The 20,470-nt window shown below is 54.6% G+C and overlaps 1 protein-coding gene across 16 annotated transcripts in view; it reads right to left on the bottom strand.

Annotated features, from left to right (window-relative positions):
- Nucleotides 1–19,612, bottom strand: part of SCRIB (scribble planar cell polarity protein) — a 101,477-nt gene extending 81,865 nt beyond the window's left edge. For 8 of the 16 annotated variants that reach the window (XM_069956927.1, XM_069956931.1, XM_069956934.1 and 5 more), the window contains exons 1-4: nucleotides 19,316–19,611; nucleotides 1,335–1,452; nucleotides 557–635; nucleotides 106–195 (exon numbers count right to left, since the gene is read on the bottom strand). In XM_069956927.1, coding sequence (XP_069813028.1) covers nucleotides 106–195; nucleotides 557–635; nucleotides 1,335–1,452; nucleotides 19,316–19,474 — 446 coding nt within the window. In that variant the 5' untranslated portion in view covers nucleotides 19,475–19,611. Of the gene's footprint in view, nucleotides 1–105; nucleotides 196–556; nucleotides 636–1,334; nucleotides 1,453–19,315 lie in introns of all 16 variants that reach the window. The other 8 variants (XM_069956933.1, XM_069956937.1, XM_069956941.1 and 5 more) reach the window with 3 other exon arrangements.
- Nucleotides 19,613–20,470: the final 858 nt, after the last annotated feature.

The raw sequence follows: 20,470 nt of genomic DNA, 5'->3' as shown, positions 1-20,470 counted from the left end.
CTACAGGTCACATGACACAGCTGCAGTCCCTGGCATGCCCCACCCCTACAGGTCACATGACACAGCCGCAGTCCTTGGCACAGAGCCGGGAGCAGGGACACTTACTTGCCGATATCACTGGGCAGAGACTGCAGGGAGACATCATTCAGTGCCAGGTGCGCCAGGCTGCGGAGCTGGGTGAATCCATCAGGCAGCCTGCAGGAAGAGGAGGGGAGAACTGTAATTACATCTACGGACCCCTGAGAGTGCCCCCCCACCGCCTCCATGTAAAGGGGCCTCCTAAGAAAGATTCCTCCATAAGGAGGGGTCATAGAGGTCAGCATCCCCCCATAACATCGCCAAGTAGGGTCCTAGAGGTCAACAACCCCCCCGTAACACGGCCAGGCGGGGTCCTAGAGGTCAGGAACCCCCATAAGACAGCTAAGCAGGATCCTAGAGGTCAGGAACCCCCATAACACAGCTAAGCGGGGTCCTAGAGGTCAGGAACCCCCATAACACGGCCAAGCAGGGTCCTAGAGCTCTGATCCCCCATAACATAGACAGGGGGGCTCAATACCTGGACAGGGGGTTCCCGCTGAAGTCAGCGATCTCTAATGATTTGCAGAACTTGATACTTTCTGGAATTTCAGGAATGTCTGGGAAAAAAAAGAGAAAAAGTAACAAAAAGAAGAGGGGGGGGGGGGGGGGTAGAAGACACTACACCCCCCTGCCCCCCCCCCCAAGCACAGCTCCCTCACCACATGACCGCCAGCGCACAGCTCCCTCACCACATGACCGCCAGCGCACAGCTCCCTCACCACATCACCGCCAGCGCACAGCATCATCACCACATCACCGCCAGTGCACAGCTCCCTCACCACATCACCGCCAGCGCACAGCATCATCACCACATCACCGCCAGTGCACAGCTCCCTCACCACATCACCGCCAGTGCACAGCTCCCTCACCACATCACCGCCAGTGCACAGCTCCCTCACCACATGACCGCCAGTGCACAGCTCCCTCACCACATCACCGCCAGTGCACAGCTCCCTCACCACATGACCGCCAGTGCACAGCTCCCTCACCACATCACCGCCAGTGCACAGCATCATCACCACATCACCGCCAGCGCACAGCTCCCTCACCACATCACCGCCAGCATCATCACCACATCACCGCCAGCATCATCACCACATCACCGCCAGCGCACAGCTCCCTCACCACATCACCGCCAGTGCACAGCTCCCTCACCACATCACCGCCAGTGCACAGCATCATCACCACATCACCGCCAGCGCACAGCTCCCTCACCACATCACCGCCAGTGCACTGCTCCATCCCTCAGCGCTTACCGTTGCGGGAGATGTCCAGCTCCACCAGCTGCATGAAGTTGGCGACCTCTGGGGGGAGCCGCTGGATCTCATTGTCGCTCAGTCCCAACTTCCTCAGATTCAGTAACCGGAAGAACGGCTGGAGAGAGAGAGAGAGAGAGAGAGAGAGAGTGTGAGAGCGAGAGAGAGAGAGAGAGCGAGAGTGTAAGAGAGAGCGAGAGAGAGAGAGCGAGCGAGCGAGCGAGAGAGAGAGAGAGTGTGAGAGCGAGAGAGAGAGAGAGAGAGAGCGAGAGAGCGAGAGAGAGAGAGCGAGAGAGAGAGCGAGAGAGAGAGAGCGAGAGAGCGAGAGAGAGCGAGAGAGAGAGCGAGAGAGAGAGAGAGCGAGAGAGAGAGCGAGAGAGAGAGTGTGAGAGAGTGTGAGTGAGTGAGTGAGAGAGTGTGAGAGTGTGAGAGTGTGAGTGAGAGAGTGAGAGTGAGTGTGAGAGTGTGAGTGAGTGAGAGAGTGAGTGTGAGTGAGTGAGAGAGTGTGAGTGAGTGAGAGAGTGTGAGTGAGTGAGAGAGTGTGAGTGAGTGAGAGAGTGTGAGTGAGTGAGAGAGTGTGAGTGAGTGAGAGAGTGTGAGTGAGTGAGAGAGTGTGAGTGAGTGAGAGAGTGTGAGTGAGTGAGAGAGTGTGAGTGAGTGAGAGAGTGTGAGTGAGTGAGAGAGTGTGAGTGAGAGAGTGAGTGAGTGAGAGAGTGTGAGTGAGTGAGTGTGAGAGAGTGAGAGTGGACATTGAGGACTACAACACCCACAATCTCCTATCACACACAGTGTATCATCACTCCCATCCTCCCTGACCCCAGGAGCTGACACTCTAATCTCCTATCATAGAGACCGCCCCCCCCAAATAGGAGTGAATGGCACATCCCCTCCCCGGCAGTGACACAATGAAGCCGAGAACAGCTGTGTCAGGCGGATTAACCCCCTGTAGAACAATAGTGATGGGACCTGCTGCAACACATCACACGTACTGGTCTGCTACAATATATCAGTCTGGAGCTCACAGAGCATTGTCTACACTGGATACAGCTGAGAGCAGGACTATGTCCAATGTATCAGTCTGGAGCTCACAGAGCATTGTCTATACTGGATACAGCTGAGAGCAGGACTATGTCCAATGTATCAGTCTGGAGCTCACAGAGCATTGTCTATACTGGATACAGCTGAGAGCAGGACTATGTACAATGTATCAGTCTGGAGCTCACAGAGCATTGTCTACACTGGATAAAGCGGAGAGCCGGAATAGTTATGTACAATGTATCAGTCTGGAGCTCACAGAGCATTGTCTACACTGGATAAAGCTGAGAGACGGACTAGTTATGTACAATGTATCAGTCTGGAGCTCACAGAGCATTGTCTATACTGGATACAGCTGAGAGCAGGACTAGCTATGTACAATGTATCAGTCTGGAGCTCACAGAGCATTGTCTATACTGGATAAAGCTGAGAGACGGACTAGTTATGTACAATGTATCAGTCTGGAGCTCACAGAGCATTGTCTATACTGGATACAGCTGAGAGCAGGACTAGCTATGTACAATGTATCAGTCTGGAGCTCACAGAGCATTGTCTACACTGGATACAATTGTCTCACTTCTCAGCAGAACAACAGGAAATCTCTACTTCCCAAACCAGCAGGAAGGAAGAAGCAGGAAGCCCTGAGCCCAAGATGATGATGAGAGTAAAGAACATGAGTGTAGGGCATGCGGCGACAGTGTCTGATAGAGTTCAGGGAAGAAAAAGAGTGCTGCACCTCACACCTATGGCTGATACTAGTGCCTCTCGGCTGCATAAAAAACATCAGAATTCTGTATGTGAATTGATCAAGCCACACTGCCCCATGTACCTCGTGCAGGTATCTGATACACATGGGTCCCTACACTAAGTCCACACTGTACTAGTCAGCGACCACCACCCCCGCAGGCGTGCACAGCCAGGGAACGGGGGCCATGGAACGGCCCTGCAACCCCCATGCCACAGGACCAGACCCAAAAACACCACACCAGAACCCGGCCAGCACCGCCGGCAGAGAATGTCGCCCCCAAACAGCACAAGTCTGGATAAGGTATTGCGCTCACCACCATTGCACTCGCCCCTCTGATAACTACAGTCAGTCACCCTGCAGGGGTCAGGTGGAGCAGGTCACATGGGGATCACATGACCCCTCCCAGCCAGTCAGCAGCCTGAGATTCCAAAATATCCATTGTTACCCATGGCAACCAATCGCAGCTCCCATGGCAACCAATCACGGATCCCAATCGCAGCTCAGATATATACATGGTCCCTAGTAAAATAAAGCTGCAGTGTGATTGGATGCTATGGTAGCTGTGATAAATCTCTCCCTAGTAATCACCACATGAACTGATCACGTGATATACCATGTGACTCCACACAACCAGGAAGTACTTTCTTGGCCGCTGCAGAGCATGTGGCTCCGCCATAACAAATATATCATCTTTACAGGGGCCCCGGGAGCTGCCGCTCTGTCCTGTGAGTCCTATTGGCCAACCAGGGGTGAGAGATCAGTGGGTCCGGCAAAGGGGAACACAGCTCGTCCACCACATTCATTGATTTAGTGGCATCTCCCAAGACTCTGCTCTATGTCACCGGAATAAAATAGTCCTGAAGCCAAAACTCCTCACAGCTGAGGGTCTGCTACACCTGCACCAGTCTAGGCAACTAGTGATAGCAGACTGACACACTGTAACAGCCCCTCAGCACATAGAGGAGAGGACTGTCTGCACTGACACACTGTAACAGCCCCTCAGCACATAGAGGAGAGGACTGTCTGCACTGACACACTGTAACAGCCCCTCAGCACATAGAGGAGAGGACTGTCTGCACTGATACACTGTAACATCCCCTCAGCACATAGAGGAGAGGACTGTCTGCACTGATACACTGTAACATCCCCTCAGCACATAGAGGACTGTCTGCACTGATACACTGTAACATCCCCTCAGCACATAGAGGAGAGGACTGTCTGCACTGATACACTAACATCCCCTCAGCACATAGAGGACTGTCTGCACTGATACACTGTAACATCCCCTCAGCACATAGAGGACTGTCTGCACTGATACACTGTAACATCCCCTCAGCACATAGAGGACTGTCTGCACTGATACACTGTAACATCCCCTCAGCACATAGAGGACTGTCTGCACTGATACACTGTAACATCCCCTCAGCACATAGAGGACTGTCTGCACTGATACACTGTAACATCCCCTCAGCACATAGAGGAGAGGACTGTCTGCACTGATACACTGTAACATCCCCTCAGCACATAGAGGAGAGGACTGTCTGCACTGATACACTGTAACATCCCCTCAGCACATAGAGGAGAGGACTGTCTGCACTGATACACTGTAACATCCCCTCAGCACATAGAGGAGAGGACTGTCTGCACTGATACACTGTAACATCCCCTCAGCACATAGAGGACTGTCTGCACTGATACACTGTAACATCCCCTCAGCACATAGAGGAGAGGACTGTCTGCACTGATACACTGTAACATCCCATCAGCACATAGAGGAACTGTCTGCACTGATACACTGTAACATCCCCTCAGCCATAGAGGAGGACTGTCCTGCACTGATACACTGTAACATCCCCTCAGCACATAGAGGAGAGGACTGTCTGCACTGATACACTGTTAACATCCCTCAGCACATAGAGGAGAAGACTGTCTGCACTGATACACTGTAACAGCCCCTCAGCACATAGAGGACTGTCTGCCTGATACACTGTAACATCCCCCTCAGCACATAGAGGACTGTCCTGCACTGATACACTAGTAACATCCCCTCTCAAGCACATAGAGGACGGTCTGCACTGATACACTGTAACATCCCCTTCAGCACTAGAGGGTGACATGTCCTGCACTGACACACTGTAAACAGCCCCTACAGGCACAGTAGAGGAGAGGAACTGGTCCTGCACTGATAACACTGTAACATCCCCGTCAGCACATAGAGGAACTTGTCTGCACTGATAAACTGTAACAGCCCCTCAGCACATAGAGGAGAGGACCTGTCTGCAACTGATACAACTGTACATCACCCTCAGCACATAGAGGACTGTCTGCACTGATACACTGTAACATCCCCTCAGCACATAGAGGACTGTCTGCACTGATACACTGTAACATCCCCTCAGCACATAGAGGACTGTCTGCACTGATACACTGTAACATCCCCTCAGCACATAGAGGACTGTCTGCACTGATACACTGTAACATCCCCTCAGCACATAGAGGACTGTCTGCACTGATACACTGTAACATCCCCTCAGCACATAGAGGAGAGGACTGTCTGCACTGATACACTGTAACATCCCCTCAGCACATAGAGGACTGTCTGCACTGATACACTGTAACATCCCCTCAGCACATAGAGGACTGTCTGCACTGATACACTGTAACATCCCCTCAGCACATAGAGGACTGTCTGCACTGATACACTGTAACATCCCCTCAGCACATAGAGGACTGTCTGCACTGATACACTGTAACATCCCCTCAGCACATAGAGGACTGTCTGCACTGATACACTGTAACATCCCCTCAGCACATAGAGGACTGTCTGCACTGATACACTGTAACATCCCCTCAGCACATAGAGGACTGTCTGCACTGATACACTGTAACATCCCCTCAGCACATAGAGGACTGTCTGCACTGATACACTGTAACATCCCCTCAGCACATAGAGGACTGTCTGCACTGATACACTGTAACATCCCCTCAGCACATAGAGGACTGTCTGCACTGATACACTGTAACAGCCCCTCAGCACATAGAGGACTGTCTGCACTGATACACTGTAACATCCCCTCAGCATATAGAGGACTGTCTGCACTGATACACTGTAACATCCCCTCAGCACATAGAGACTGTCTGCACTGATACACTGTAACATCCCCTCAGCACATAGAGGACTGTCTGCACTGATACACTGTAACATCCCCTCAGCACATAGAGGAGAGGACTGTCTGCACTGATACACTGTAACAGCCCCTCAGCACATAGAGGACTGTCTGCACTGATACACTGTAACAGCCCCTCAGCACATAGAGGACTGTCTGCACTGATACACTGTAACATCCCCTCAGCACATAGAGGAGAGGACTGTCTGCACTGATACACTGTAACATCCCCTCAGCACATAGAGGACTGTCTGCACTGATACACTGTAACATCCCCTCAGCACATAGAGGACTGTCTGCACTGATACACTGTAACATCCCCTCAGCACATAGAGGACTGTCTGCACTGATACACTGTAACATCCCCTCAGCACATAGAGGACTGTCTGCACTGATACACTGTAACATCCCCTCAGCACATAGAGGACTGTCTGCACTGATACACTGTAACATCCCCTCAGCACATAGAGGACTGTCTGCACTGATACACTGTAACATCCCCTCAGCACATAGAGGACTGTCTGCACTGATACACTGTAACATCCCCTCAGCACATAGAGGAGAGGACTGTCTGCACTGATACACTGTAACATCCCCTCAGCACATAGAGGACTGTCTGCACTGATACACTGTAACATCCCCTCAGCACATAGAGGACTGTCTGCACTGATACACAGTAACAGCCCCTCAGCACATAGAGGACCTGTCTGCACTGATACACTGTAACATCCCCTCAGCACATAGAGGACTGTCTGCACTGATACACTGTAACATCCCCTCAGCACATAGAGAGGACTGTCTGCACTGATACACTGTAATATCCCCTCAGCACATAGGAGAGGACTGTCCTGCACTGATACACTGTAACATCCCCTCAGCACATAGAGGACTGTCTGCACTGATACACTGTAACAGCCCCTCAGCACATAGAGGAGAGGACTGTCTGCACTGATACACTGTAACATCCCCTCAGCACATAGAGGACTGTCTGCACTGATACACTGTAACATCCCCTCAGCACATAGAGGAGAGGACTGTCTGCACTGATACACTGTAACATCCCCTCAGCACATAGAGGACTGTCTGCACTGATACACTGTAACATCCCCTCAGCACATAGAGGACTGTCTGCACTGATACACTGTAACAGCCCCTCAGCACATAGAGGACTGTCTGCACTGATACACTGTAACATCCCCTCAGCACATAGAGGACTGTCTGCACTGATACACTGTAACATCCCCTCAGCACATAGAGGACTGTCTGCACTGATACACTGTAACATCCCCTCAGCACATAGTGGAGAGGACTGTCTGCACTGATACACTGTAACATCCCCTCAGCACATAGAGGACTGTCTGCACTGATACACTGTAACATCCCCTCAGCACATAGAGGAGAGGACTGTCTGCACTGATACACTGTAACATCCCCTCAGCACAGAGAGGAGAGGACTGTCTGCACTGATACACTGTAACATCCCCTCAGCACATAGAGGACTGTCTGCACTGATACACTGTAACATCCCCTCAGCACAATAGAGGACTGTCTGCACTGATACACTGTAACATCCCCTCAGCACATAGGAGAGACTTTCTGCACTGATACACTGTAACATCCCCTCAGCACATAGAGGAGAGGACTGTCTGCACTGATACACTGTAACATCCCCTCAGCACATAGAGGACTGTCTGCACTGATACACTGTAACATCCCTCAGCACATAGAGGACTGTCTGCACTGATACACTGTAACATCCCCTCAGCACATAGAGGACTGTCTGCACTGATACACTGTAAACATCCCCTCACACATAGAGGACTGTCTGCACTGATACACTGTAACATCCCCTCAGCACATAGAGGACTGTCTGCACTGATACACTGTAACAGCCCCTCAGCACATAGAGGACTGTCTGCACTGATACACTGTAACATCCCCTCAGCACATAGAGGACTTTCTGCACTGATACACTGTAACAGCCCCTCAGCACATAGAGGACTGTCTGCACTGATACACTGTAACAGCCCCTCAGCACATAGAGGACTGTCTGCACTGATACACTGTAACATCCCCTCAGCACATAGAGGACTTTCTGCACTGATACACTGTACAGCCCCTCAGCACATAGAGGACTTGTCTGCACTGATACACTGTAACATCCCCTCAGCACATAGAGGACTGTCTGCACTGATACACTGTAACATCCCCTCAGCACTAGAGGAGAGGACTGTCTGCACTGATACACTGTACATCCCCTCAGCACATAGAGGACTGTCTGCACTGATACACTGTAACATCCCCTCAGCACATAGAGGACTGTCTGCACTGATACACTGTAACATCCCCTCAGCACATAGAGGAACTGTCTGCACTGATACACTGTAACATCCCCTCAGCACAATAGAGGACTGTCTGCACTGATACACTGTAACATCCCCTCAGCACATAGAGGAGAGGACTGTCTGCACTGATACACTGTAACATCCCCTCAGCACATAGAGGAGAGGACTGTCTGCACTGACACACTGTAACATCCCCTCAGCACATAGAGGACTGTCTGCACTGATACACTGTAACATCCCCTAAGCACATAGAGGAGAGGACTGTCTGCACTGATACACTGTAACACCCCCTCAGCACATAGAGGACTGTCTGCACTGATACACTGTAACATCCCCTCAGCACATAGAGGAGAGGACTGTCTGCACTGATACACTGTAACATCCCCTCAGCACATAGAGGACTGTCTGCACTGATACACTGTAACATCCCCTCAGCACATAGAGGACTGTCTGCACTGATACACTGTAACATCCCCTCAGCACATAGAGGACTGTCTGCACTGATACACTGTAAACATCCCTCAGCACATAGAGGACTGTCTGCACTGATACACTGTAACATCCCCTCAGCACATAGAGGAAGGACTGTCTGCACTGATACAACTGTAACAGCCACCCTCAGCACATAGAGGACTGTCTGCACTGATACACTGTAACATCCCCTCAGCACATAGAGGAGAGGACTGTCTGCACTGATACACTGTAACATCCCCTCAGCACATAGAGGACTGTCTGCACTGATACACTGTAACATCCCCTCAGCACATAGAGGAGAGGACTGTCTGCACTGATACACTGTAACATCCCCTCAAGCACAGAGAGGAGAGGACTGTCTGCACTGACACACTGTAACATCCCCTCAGCACATAGAGGACTGTCTGCACTGATACACTGTAACATCCCCTCAGCACATAGAGGACTGTCTGCACTGATACACTGTAACATCCCCTCAGCACATAGAAGGACTGTCTGCACTGATACACTGTAACATCCCCTCAGCACATAGAGGAGAGGACTGTCTGCACTGATACAACTGTAACATCCCCTCAGCACATAGAGGAGAGGACTGTCTGCACTGATACACTGTAACATCCACTCAGCACATAGAGGACTGTCTGCACTGATACACTGTAACATCCCCTCAGCACTAGAGGACTGTCTGCACTGATACACTGTAACATCCCCTCAGCACATAGAGGACTGTCTGCACTGATACACTGTAACATCCCCTCAGCACATAGAGGACTGTCTGCACTGATACACTGTAACATCCCCTCAGCACATAGAGGACTGTCTGCACTGATACACTGTAACATCCCCTCAGCACATAGAGGACTGTCTGCACTGACACACTGTAACATCCCCTCAGCACATAGAGGACTGTCTGCACTGATACACTGTAACATCCCCTCAGCACATAGTGGAGAGGACTGTCTGCACTGATACACTGTAACATCCCCTCAGCACATAGAGGAGAGGACTGTCTGCACTGATACACTGTAACATCCCCTCAGCACATAGAGGACTGTCTGCACTGATACACTGTAACATCCCCTCAGCACATAGAGGACTGTCTGCACTGATACACTGTAACATCCCTCAGCACATAGAGGACTGTCTGCACTGATACACTGTAACATCCCTCAGCACATAGAGGACTGTCTGCACTGATACACTGTAACATCCCCTCAGCACATAGAGGACTGTCTGCACTGATACACTGTAACATCCCCTCAGCATATAGAGGACTGTCTGCACTGATACACTGTAACATCCCCTCAGCACATAGAGGACTGTCTGCACTGATACACTGTAACATCCCCTCAGCACATAGAGGACTGTCTGCACTGATACACTGTAACATCCCCTCAGCACATAGAGGACTGTCTGCACTGATACACTGTAACATCCCCTCAGCACATGACATGTGATAATGTAGAGGCTCCGCCCCTCGGTCAGCTGACACTGCTCACTGTTAACCCTCTGCTGCCCGTTGCTGTGTGCTGGTAATAGGAAGAGCCCGGCACTCACCCAGTCAGTTATGCTTCTTTTATTGTGATGCAGCAAACGTGGGGTATAAGGACGCGTTTCGGCCCAGCATGGTCTTCATCAGTGTTAGGTGTACCCTACGTTTGCTGCACCACAATAAAAGAAGCATAACTGAGTGGGTGAGTGCCGGGCACATTCCTTACCGCGAGCACCACCACCACAGAAGTGCCGTCTTCTACACATCCCTACATTGCTGTCACCCTCCACCCGGCTGTAGCAGAATACAGGGGGCAGCCAGGCATGAACCGCACCATTGTGAGTGCAGAGCGCCCCCGCCCAGTGACAGGGGGGACACAGCAGCTATTGTCCTCTGTTACCAGCCGGGGGCTCCATCACCCAAATATCTCCTCCCATCAGACCATTATAACCATATAAACTTGCTTGGGGAGGAACATTCAATAACAACATTCGACGGCTGCACGCTGCACGCTTATTATAGTACAGCAGTGATATAAGAGGAGAGGCTGATATCTTATTATAGTACAGCAGTGATATAAGAGGAGAGGCTGATATCTTATTACAATACAGCAGTGATATAAGAGGAGAGGCTGATATCTTATTACAATACAGCAGTGATATAAGAGGAGAGGCTGATATCTTATTACAGTACAGCAGTGATATAAGAGGAGAGGCTGATATCTTATTACAGTACAGCAGTGATATAAGAGGAGAGGCTGATATCTTATTACAGTACAGCAGTGATATAAGAGGAGGGGCTGATATCTTATTACAGTACAGCAGTGATATAAGAGGAGAGGCTGATATCTTATTACAGTACAGCAGTGATATAAGAGGAGAGGCTGATACCATCTTATTACAGTACAGCAGTGATATAAGAGGAGAGGCTGATATCATCTTATTACAGTACAGCAGTGATATAAGAGGAGAGGCTGATATCATCTTATTACAGTACAGCAGTGATATAAGAGGAGAGGCTGATATCATCTTATTACAGTACAGCAGTGATATAAGAGGAGAGGCTGATATCATCTTATTACAGTACAGCAGTGATATAAGAGGAGAGGCTGATATCTTATTACAGTACAGCAGTGATATAAGAGGAGAGGCTGATATCTTATTACAGTACAGCAGTGATATAAGAGGAGAGGCTGATATCACCTTATTACAGTACAGCAGTGATATAAGAGGAGAGGCTGATATCTTATTACAGTACAGCAGTGATATAAGAGGAGAGGCTGATATCTTATTACAGTACAGCAGTGATATAAGAGGAGAGGCTGATATCTTATTACAGTACAGCAGTGATATAAGAGGAGAGGCTGATATCTTATTACAGTACAGCAGTGATATAAGAGGAGAGGCTGATATCACCTTATTACAGTACAGCAGTGATATAAGAGGAGAGGCTGATATCTTATTACAGTACAGCAGTGATATAAGAGAAGAGGCTGATATCTTATTACAGTACAGCAGTGATATAAGAGGAGAGGCTAATATCATCTTATTACAGTACAGCAGTGATATAAGAGGAGAGGCTGATATCTTATTATAGTACAGCAGTGATATAAGAGGAGCAGTTATGTCGCTGTCAGTGATGCATTGCTAAATGCAGCACACAGGGGGCGCCTCTATTATACACCGCACATACAGGTGGAGCAGCCTAGAGCTGGAGGAGGCAGGAGGTGAATTCCAGGAACGCGGCTCATCCTTCTCTTCCTCATTCCACATCCCGGACATTTCCTTCCCTTTTCTCACAGAAACACCCGACCGGCCAGACCTACAGTCACCTCCCCCCGCCCCCCCCCCAGCCTGACATGGCTGATACCAGAGAGTAATAGATTGTATATACCTGTCCTACACCCCCCCCCCCCCAGCCTGACATGGCTGATACCAGAAAGTAATAGATTGTATATACCTGTCCTACAGTCACCCCCCCCCCCAGCCGGACATGGCTGATACCAGAGAGTAATAGATTGTATATACCTGTCCTACAGTCACCTCCCCCCAGCCTGACATGGCTGATACCAGAAAGTAATTGATTGTATATACCTGTCCTACAGTCACCTCCCCCCCAGCCTGACATGGCTGATACCAGAGAGTAATAGATTGTATATACCTATCCTACAGTCACCTCCCCCCCCAGCCTGACATGGCTGATACCGGAGAGTAATAGATTGTATATACCTGTCCTACACCCCCCCCCCCAGCCTGACATGGCTGATACCAGAGAGTAATAGATTGTATATACCTGTCCTACAGTCACCTCTCCCCCCCCCAGCCTGACATGGCTGATACCAGAGAGTAATAGATTGTATATACCTGTCCTACAGTCACCTCCCCCCCCCCCTGCCTGACATGGCTGATACCAGAGAGTAATAGATTGTATATACCTGTCCTACAGTCACCCCCCCTCTGCCTGACATGGCTGATACCAGAGAGTAATAGATTGTATATACCTGTCCTACACCCCCCCCCCCCAGCCTGACATGGCTGATACCAGAGAGTAATAGATTGTATACACCTGTCCTACAGTCACCTCCCCCCCCGCCCAGCCTGACATGGCTGATACCAGAGAGTAATAGATTGTATATACCTGTCCTACAGTCACACCCCCAGCCTGACATGGCTGATACCAGAGAGTAATAGATAGTATATACCTGTCCTACAGTCACCCCCCCCCCAGCCTGACATGGCTGATACCAGAGAGTAATAGATTGTATATAACTGTCCTACAGTCACCTCCCCCCCCAGCCTGATATGGCTGATACCAGAGAGTAATAGATTGTATATACCTGTCCTACACCCCCCCCCCAGCCTGATATGGCTGATACCAGAGAGTAATAGATTGTATATACCTGTCCTACACCCCCCCCCCCCCCAGCCTGACATGGCTGATACCAGAGAGTAATAGATTGTATATACCTGTCCTACACCTCCCCCCCCCAGCCTGACATGGCTGATACCAGAGAGTAATAGATTGTATATACCTGTCCTACAGTCACCCCCCCCCCCCAGCCTGACATGGCTGATACCAGAGAGTAATAGATTGTATATACCTGTCCTACACCCGCCCCCCAGCCTGAGATGGCTGATACCAGAGAGTAATAGATTGTATATACCTGTCCTACAGTCACCTCCCCCCCAGCCTGACATGGCTGATACCAGAGAGTAATAGATTGTATATACCTGTCCTACACCTCCCCCCCCCCAGCCTGACATGGCTGATACCAGAGAGTAATAGATTGTATATACCTGTCCTACAGTCACACCCCCCCCCAGCCTGACATGGCTGATACCAGAGAGTAATAGATTGTATATACCTGTCCTACAGTCACCTCCCCCCCCCCAGCCTGACATGGCTGATACCAGAGAGTAATAGATTGTATATACCTGTCCTACAGTCACCTCCCCCCCAGCCTGACATGGCTGATACCAGAGAGTAATAGATTGTATATACCTGTCCTACAGTCACCTCCCCCCCAGCCTGACGTGGCTGATACCAGAGAGTAATAGATTGTATATACCTGTCCTACAGTCACCTCCCCCCAGCCTGACGTGGCTGATACCAGAGAGTAATAGATTGTATATACCTGTCCTACAGTCACCTCCCCCCAGCCTGACATGGCTGATACCAGAGAGTAATAGATTGTATATACCTGTCCTACAGTCACCTCCCCCCCCCCAGCCTGACATGGCTGATACCAGAGAGTAATAGATTGTATATACCTGTCCTACACCTCCCCCCCCCCCAGCCTGACATGGCTGATACCAGAGAGTAATAGATTGTATATACCTGTCCTACAGTCACACCCCCCCCCCCCTCCCAGCCTGACATGGCTGATACCAGAGAGTAATAGATTGTATATACCTGTCCTACACCCCCCCCCCCAGCCTGACATGGCTGATACCAGAGAGTAATAGATTGTATATACCTGTCCTAACCCCCCCCCCCAGCCTGACATGGCTGATACCAGAGAGTAATAGATTGTATATACCTGTCCTACAGTCACCTCCCCCCCCCAGCCTGACATGGCTGATACCAGAGAGTAATAGATTGTATATACCTGTCCTACAGTCACCTCCCCCCCAGCCTGACATGGCTGATACCAGAGTAATAGATTGTATATACCTGTCCTACAGTCACCTCCCCCCAGCCTGACGTGGCTGATACCAGAGAGTAATAGATTGTATATACCTGTCCTACACCCCCCCCCCCCCCCAGCCTGACATGGCTGATACCAGAGAGTAATAGATTGTATATACCTGTCCTACAGTCACCTCCCCCCCCAGCCTGACATGGCTGATACCAGAGAGTAATAGATTGTATATAACTGTCCTACAGTCACCTCCCCCCCCAGCCTGACATGGCTGATACCAGAGAGTAATAGATTGTATATACCTGTCCTACAGTCACCTCCCCCCCCCAGCCTGACATGGCTGATACCAGAGAGTAATAGATTGTATATACCTGTCCTACACCTCCCCCCCCCCCAGCCTGACATGGCTGATACCAGAGAGTAATAGATTGTATATACCTGTCCTACAGTCACACCCCCCCCCCCAGCCTGACATGGCTGATACCAGAGAGTAATAGATTGTATATACCTGTCCTACACCCCCCCCCCAGCCTGACATGGCTGATACCAGAGAGTAATAGATTGTATATACCTGTCCTACAGTCACCTCCCCCCAGCCTGACGTGGCTGATACCAGAGAGTAATAGATTGTATATACCTGTCCTACAGTCACCTCCCCCCAGCCTGACATGGCTGATACCAGAGAGTAATAGATTGTATATACCTGTCCTACACCCCCCCCCCCCCAGCCTGACATGGCTGATACCAGAGAGTAATAGATTGTATATACCTGTACTACAGTCACCTCCCCCCCCAGCCTGACATGGCTGATACCAGAGAGTAATAGATTGTATATACCTGTCCTACAGTCACCTCCCCCCCAGCCTGACATGGCTGATACCAGAGAGTAATAGATTGTATATACCTGTCCTACACCCCCCCCCCCCCAGCCTGACATGGCTGATACCAGAGAGTAATAGATTGTATATACCTGTCCTACAGTCACCTCCCCCCCCCAGCCTGACATGGCTGATACCAGAGAGTAATAGATTGTATATACCTGTCCTACAGTCACCCCCCCCCCCCCCCCAGCCTGACATGGCTGATACCAGAGAGTAATAGATTGTATATACCTGTCCTACAGTCACCTCCCCCCCCCAGCCTGACATGGCTGATACCAGAGAGTAATAGATTGTATATACCTGTCCTACAGTCACCCCCCCCCCCCCCCCCGCCTGACATGGCTGATACCAGAGAGTAATAGATTGTATATAGGACGCACACAGGGTTAATGTTGTAGCTCGGAGAACAATGGATCCTGTGAGACACTACAACCGCCGTGTCACCCATCACACCCAGATACCGGGCGGCGATAATCACGCCCCCTTCCGTGCCTAGACCCGCCCCACACAGGGCACCCATTTGTTGTTGTAGTGGTAGAAGCCGCCATCACCCTCCGCAGACCCAGCCGGATGGGCAGGAGGTGCCACACACGGGAGGGGAGGCCGCTCGCCCATCAACACCCTGAAAGTAAACACAACACCCGAACCCACACAGTGGAAGACCTCACCACAGGTGATGCTGGAAGCGGCAGGACTGACCCTCTCGGGGGGCACAGGGGGGGGGGCAGTGTTATGTTGGCGCTGGGCAGGACAGACCCTCTCGGGGGGCACAGGGGGGGGGGGGGCAGGGTTATGTTGGCGCTGGGCAGGACAGACCCTCTCGGGGGGCACAGAGGGGGGGGCAGGTTTATGTTGGCGCTGGGCAGGACAGACCCTCTCGGGGGGCACAGGGGGGGGCAGGGTTATGTTGGCGCTGGGCAGGACAGACCCTCTCGGGGGGCACAGAGGGGGGGGCAGGGTTATGTTGGCGCTGGGCAGGACAGACCCTCTCGGGGGGCACAGGGGGGGGGCAGTGTTATGTTGGCGCTGGGCAGGACAGACCCTCTCGGGGGGCACAGGGGGGGGCAGGGTTATGTTGGCGCTGGGCAGGACAGACCCTCTCGGGGGGCACGGGGGGGGGGCAGGGTTATGTTGGCGCTGGGCAGGACGGACTCAGGGGGCAGCAATGATAATGTTCTCATAAAACTCTTTTATATGGAGGAGGGCACCCTCTCAGTGGCAGCGGTGGTAGTGGCGGCCGGGCCTGTCAGACCAGTGACAGCATCTCCTCAGCGCATTAATCACTGCAATTACCAGGGCAGTGCCAGCCGCAGCGCCAGCCGCAGCGCCAGGAGAACCGGCACAAAGCAACAAACCAGCAGCAGTCACCATCACCTATACAGGTGTAACCCCCCCCCCCACCACCAGACAGCCTCCTGCCACTGCCCGGGAAACCCTCACACCACGGGGTGCTCCCCCCCCCCTCCCCCAAGCCCCTCTCCCGGTCCTCCTCCTCCTCCTCCTCCCCTCTCCCGGTCTCCCCCCCCCTCCTCCTCCTCCCCTCTCCCGGTCTCCCCCCCCCCTCCTCCTCCTCCCCTCTCCCGGTCTCCCCCCCCCTCCTCCTCCTCCCCTCTCCCGGTCTCTCCCCCCCCCCTCCTCCTCCTCCTCCCCTCTCCCGATCTCTCCCCCCCCCCCTCCTCCTCCTCCTCCCCTCTCCCGGTCTCTCCCCCCCCCCCCCTCCTCCTCCTCCTCCCCTCTCCCGGTCTCCCCTCCCCCTCCTCCTCCTCCTCCTCCCCTCTCCCGGTCTCCCCTCCCCCTCCTCCTCCTCCCCTCTCCCGGTCCCCCCCCCTCCCGGTCTCCCCCCCCCCTCCTCCTCCTCCCCTCTCCCGGTCTCCCCCCCCCCTCCTCCTCCTCCCCTCTCCCGGTCTCCCCCCCCCCCTCCTCCTCCTCCCCTCTCCCGGTCTCCCCCCCCCCCCCTCCTCCTCCTCCTCCCCTCTCCCGGTCTCCCCCCCCCCCTCCTCCTCCCCTCTCCCGGTCTCCCCCCCCCCCCCTCCTCCTCCTCCTCCCCTCTCCCGGTCTCCCCCCCCCCCCTCCTCCTCCTCCTCCCCTCTCCCGGTCTCCCCCCCCCCCCTCCTCCTCCTCCTCCCCTCTCCCGGTCTCCCCCCCCCCCCCTCCTCCTCCTCCTCCCCTCTCCCGGTCTCCCCCCCCCCCCTCCTCCTCCTCCTCCCCTCTCCCGGTCTCCCCCCCCCCCCCCTCCTCCTCCTCCCCTCTCCCGGTCTCCCCCCCCCCCCCTCCTCCTCCTCCTCCCCTCTCCCGGTCTCCCCCCCCCCCCCCTCCTCCTCCCCCGGTCTCCCCCCCCCCCCCCCCTCCCCCCCCGGTCTCCCCCCCCCCCCCTCCTCCTCCTCCCCTCTCCCGGTCTCCCCCCCCCCCCTCCTCCTCCTCCTCCCCTCTCCCGGTCTCCCCCCCCCCCCTCCTCCTCCTCCTCCCCTCTCCCGGTCTCCCCCCCCCCCCTCCTCCTCCCCTCTCCCGGTCTCCTCCCCCCTCCCGGTCTCCTCCCCCCCCCCTCCTCCCCCCCCCTCCTCCTCCTCCCCTCTCCCGGTCCCCCCCCCTCCTCCTCCTCCTCCTCCCCTCTCCCGATCCCCCCTCCCCCTCCTCCTCCCCTCTCCCGATCCCCCCTCCTCCTCCTCCCCTCTCCCGATCCCCCCTCCTCCTCCTCCCCTCTCCCGGTCCCCCCCTCCCCCCTCTCCTCCCGGTCCCCCCTCCCCCCTCTTCTCCTCCCTGTCCCCCCCTCCCTCCGGTTCCCCTCCCTGTCCCCCCCTCCCCCCTCCCGGTCCCCCACCTCCCTCCGGTTCCCCTCCCTGTCCCCCCCTCCCCCCTCCCGGTCCCCCACCTCCCTCCGGTTCCCCTCCTCCCCCCTCCCGGTCCCCTCCTCCTCCCCTCCCCCTCCTCCACCTCCCTCCGGTTCCCCTCCTCCCCCCTCCCGGTCCCCTCCTCCTCCCCTCCCCCTCCTCCCCCCTCCCCGTCCCCTCCCCCGCCCCTCCCCCTCCTCCCCCCTCCCCCCGGTCCCCCCCCTCCTCACCCCTCCCGGTCCCCCCCTCCTCACCCCTCCCGGTCCCCCCGGTCCCCCCCTCCCTCCCTCCCCCCCCTCATCACCCCTCCCGGTCCCCCCCTCCCGGTCCCCCCCTCCTCACCCCTCCCAGTCCCTCCTCCCGGTCCCCCCCTCCTCACCCCTCCCAGTCCCTCCTCCCGGTCCCTCCCTCCCGGTCCCTCCCCCTCCTCCCCCCTCCCGGTCCCCCCCTCCTCACCCCTCCCGGTCCCCCCCTCCCGGTCCCCCCCTCCTCCTCACCCCTCCCGGTCCCCCCCTCCTCCTCACCCCTCCCGGTCCCCCCCTCCTCCTCACCCCTCCCGGTCCCCCCCTCCTCCTCACCCCTCCCGGTCCTCCCGGTCCCCCCCTCCTCCCGGTCCCCCCCTCCTCCCGGTCCCCCCGGTCCCCCCCTCCTCCCGGTCCCCCCGGTCCCCCCCTCCTCCCGGTCCTCCCGGTCCTCCCGGTCCCCCCCCCCCTCCCGGTCCTCCCGGTCCTCCCGGTCCCCCCGGTCCCCCCCTCCTCCCGGTCCCCCCCCCCTCCCGGTCCTCCCGGTCCTCCCGGTCCCCCCCCCCTCCCGGTCCTCCCGGTCCTCCCGGTCCCCCCCTCCCGGTCCCCCCGGTCCCCCCCTCCTCACCTTCGGCAGCTCCCGCAGTTGGTTGGAGTCCAGGAGCAGCTCCTCCAGGCTGCGGCTGTACCGGTACACCTCGTCGGGCACAGCGTGCAGGGAGCAGTGCCGCTTATCCACAGACTCCACATGCCGGTTACATCGCCACAGCGGGATGCACTTCAGCATGGTGCCCGCCGGGTCACTCCCGAGCTCCCAGCCCGCGGGTCACCACACACTGCCGAGGGACGCGGCCCGCCGCCAAGCCTGCCGGGAGCTGTAGTCGCTGCGCTGCCTGTACACAGCGGGGAACTACAGCTCCCGTCCTGCCTCTGGGCGCAGGCGCAATGCATGCCGGGTACTGTAGTCTCGAATCTCCTTGGGCAGCCCCGGCTCGGCTCGTCTGGACTCCACCTCCCGGCATGCAACTGCACGGACGCACTAGGAATGCCGGGAGCTGTAGTCACGAGTCTTACCAGTCAAATTTGAGCTTCCGATCGTAGGACTACAGCTCCCGGCATGCCTCAGCGCCCCATCCGTACACAATCGAAGTCTTAAACTTCACTAATACTACACTTCCCGGTAATCCACGCGCCCCCTTCCCACTGCATGCCGGGAACGGATTCTTTTTTTTTTTTTTTTTTTTTTTTAAATGTCTGTTTGTCCGTTGTGTTGTCTGCCTCCTCAGGAGACTACATGTCCCGGCATGCCTCACACCTGCATCCCGCTGTGCCGCTTCTAACCGGCAGTGGTCTCCGCGTCATGCCCCGCCCCTCAGCGCCTGTTAAAGGGGAACTCAACAAGAGAAAGCAAACCCCCCACTCTCATTACACGCTCTCCATGCAGATTAGAGCACTCTCACCAGACACTCTCCCTGCATATTAGAGCACTCTCACCAGACACTCTCCCTGCGGGTCAGAGCACTCTCACCAGACAGTCTCCCTGCGGGTCACAGCACTCTCACCAGACACTCTCCCTGGGGGTCAGAGCACTCTCACCAGACACTCTCCCTGCGGGTCAGAGCACTCTCACCAGACACTCTCCCTGCGGGTCAGAGCACTCTCACCAGACACTCTCCCTGCAGATTAGAGCACTCTCACTAGACACTCTCCCTGCGGGTCAGAGCACTCTCACTAGACGCTCTCCCTGCAGATTAGAGCACTCTCACTAGACACTCTCCCTGCG

Source organism: Dendropsophus ebraccatus, chromosome 2 (assembly GCF_027789765.1).
Source record: "Dendropsophus ebraccatus isolate aDenEbr1 chromosome 2, aDenEbr1.pat, whole genome shotgun sequence".
NCBI lineage: Eukaryota > Metazoa > Chordata > Amphibia > Anura > Hylidae > Dendropsophus > Dendropsophus ebraccatus.
The sequence above is the reverse complement of the archived record's forward strand: the minus strand, read 5'-3'. Positions and strand labels throughout refer to the sequence as shown.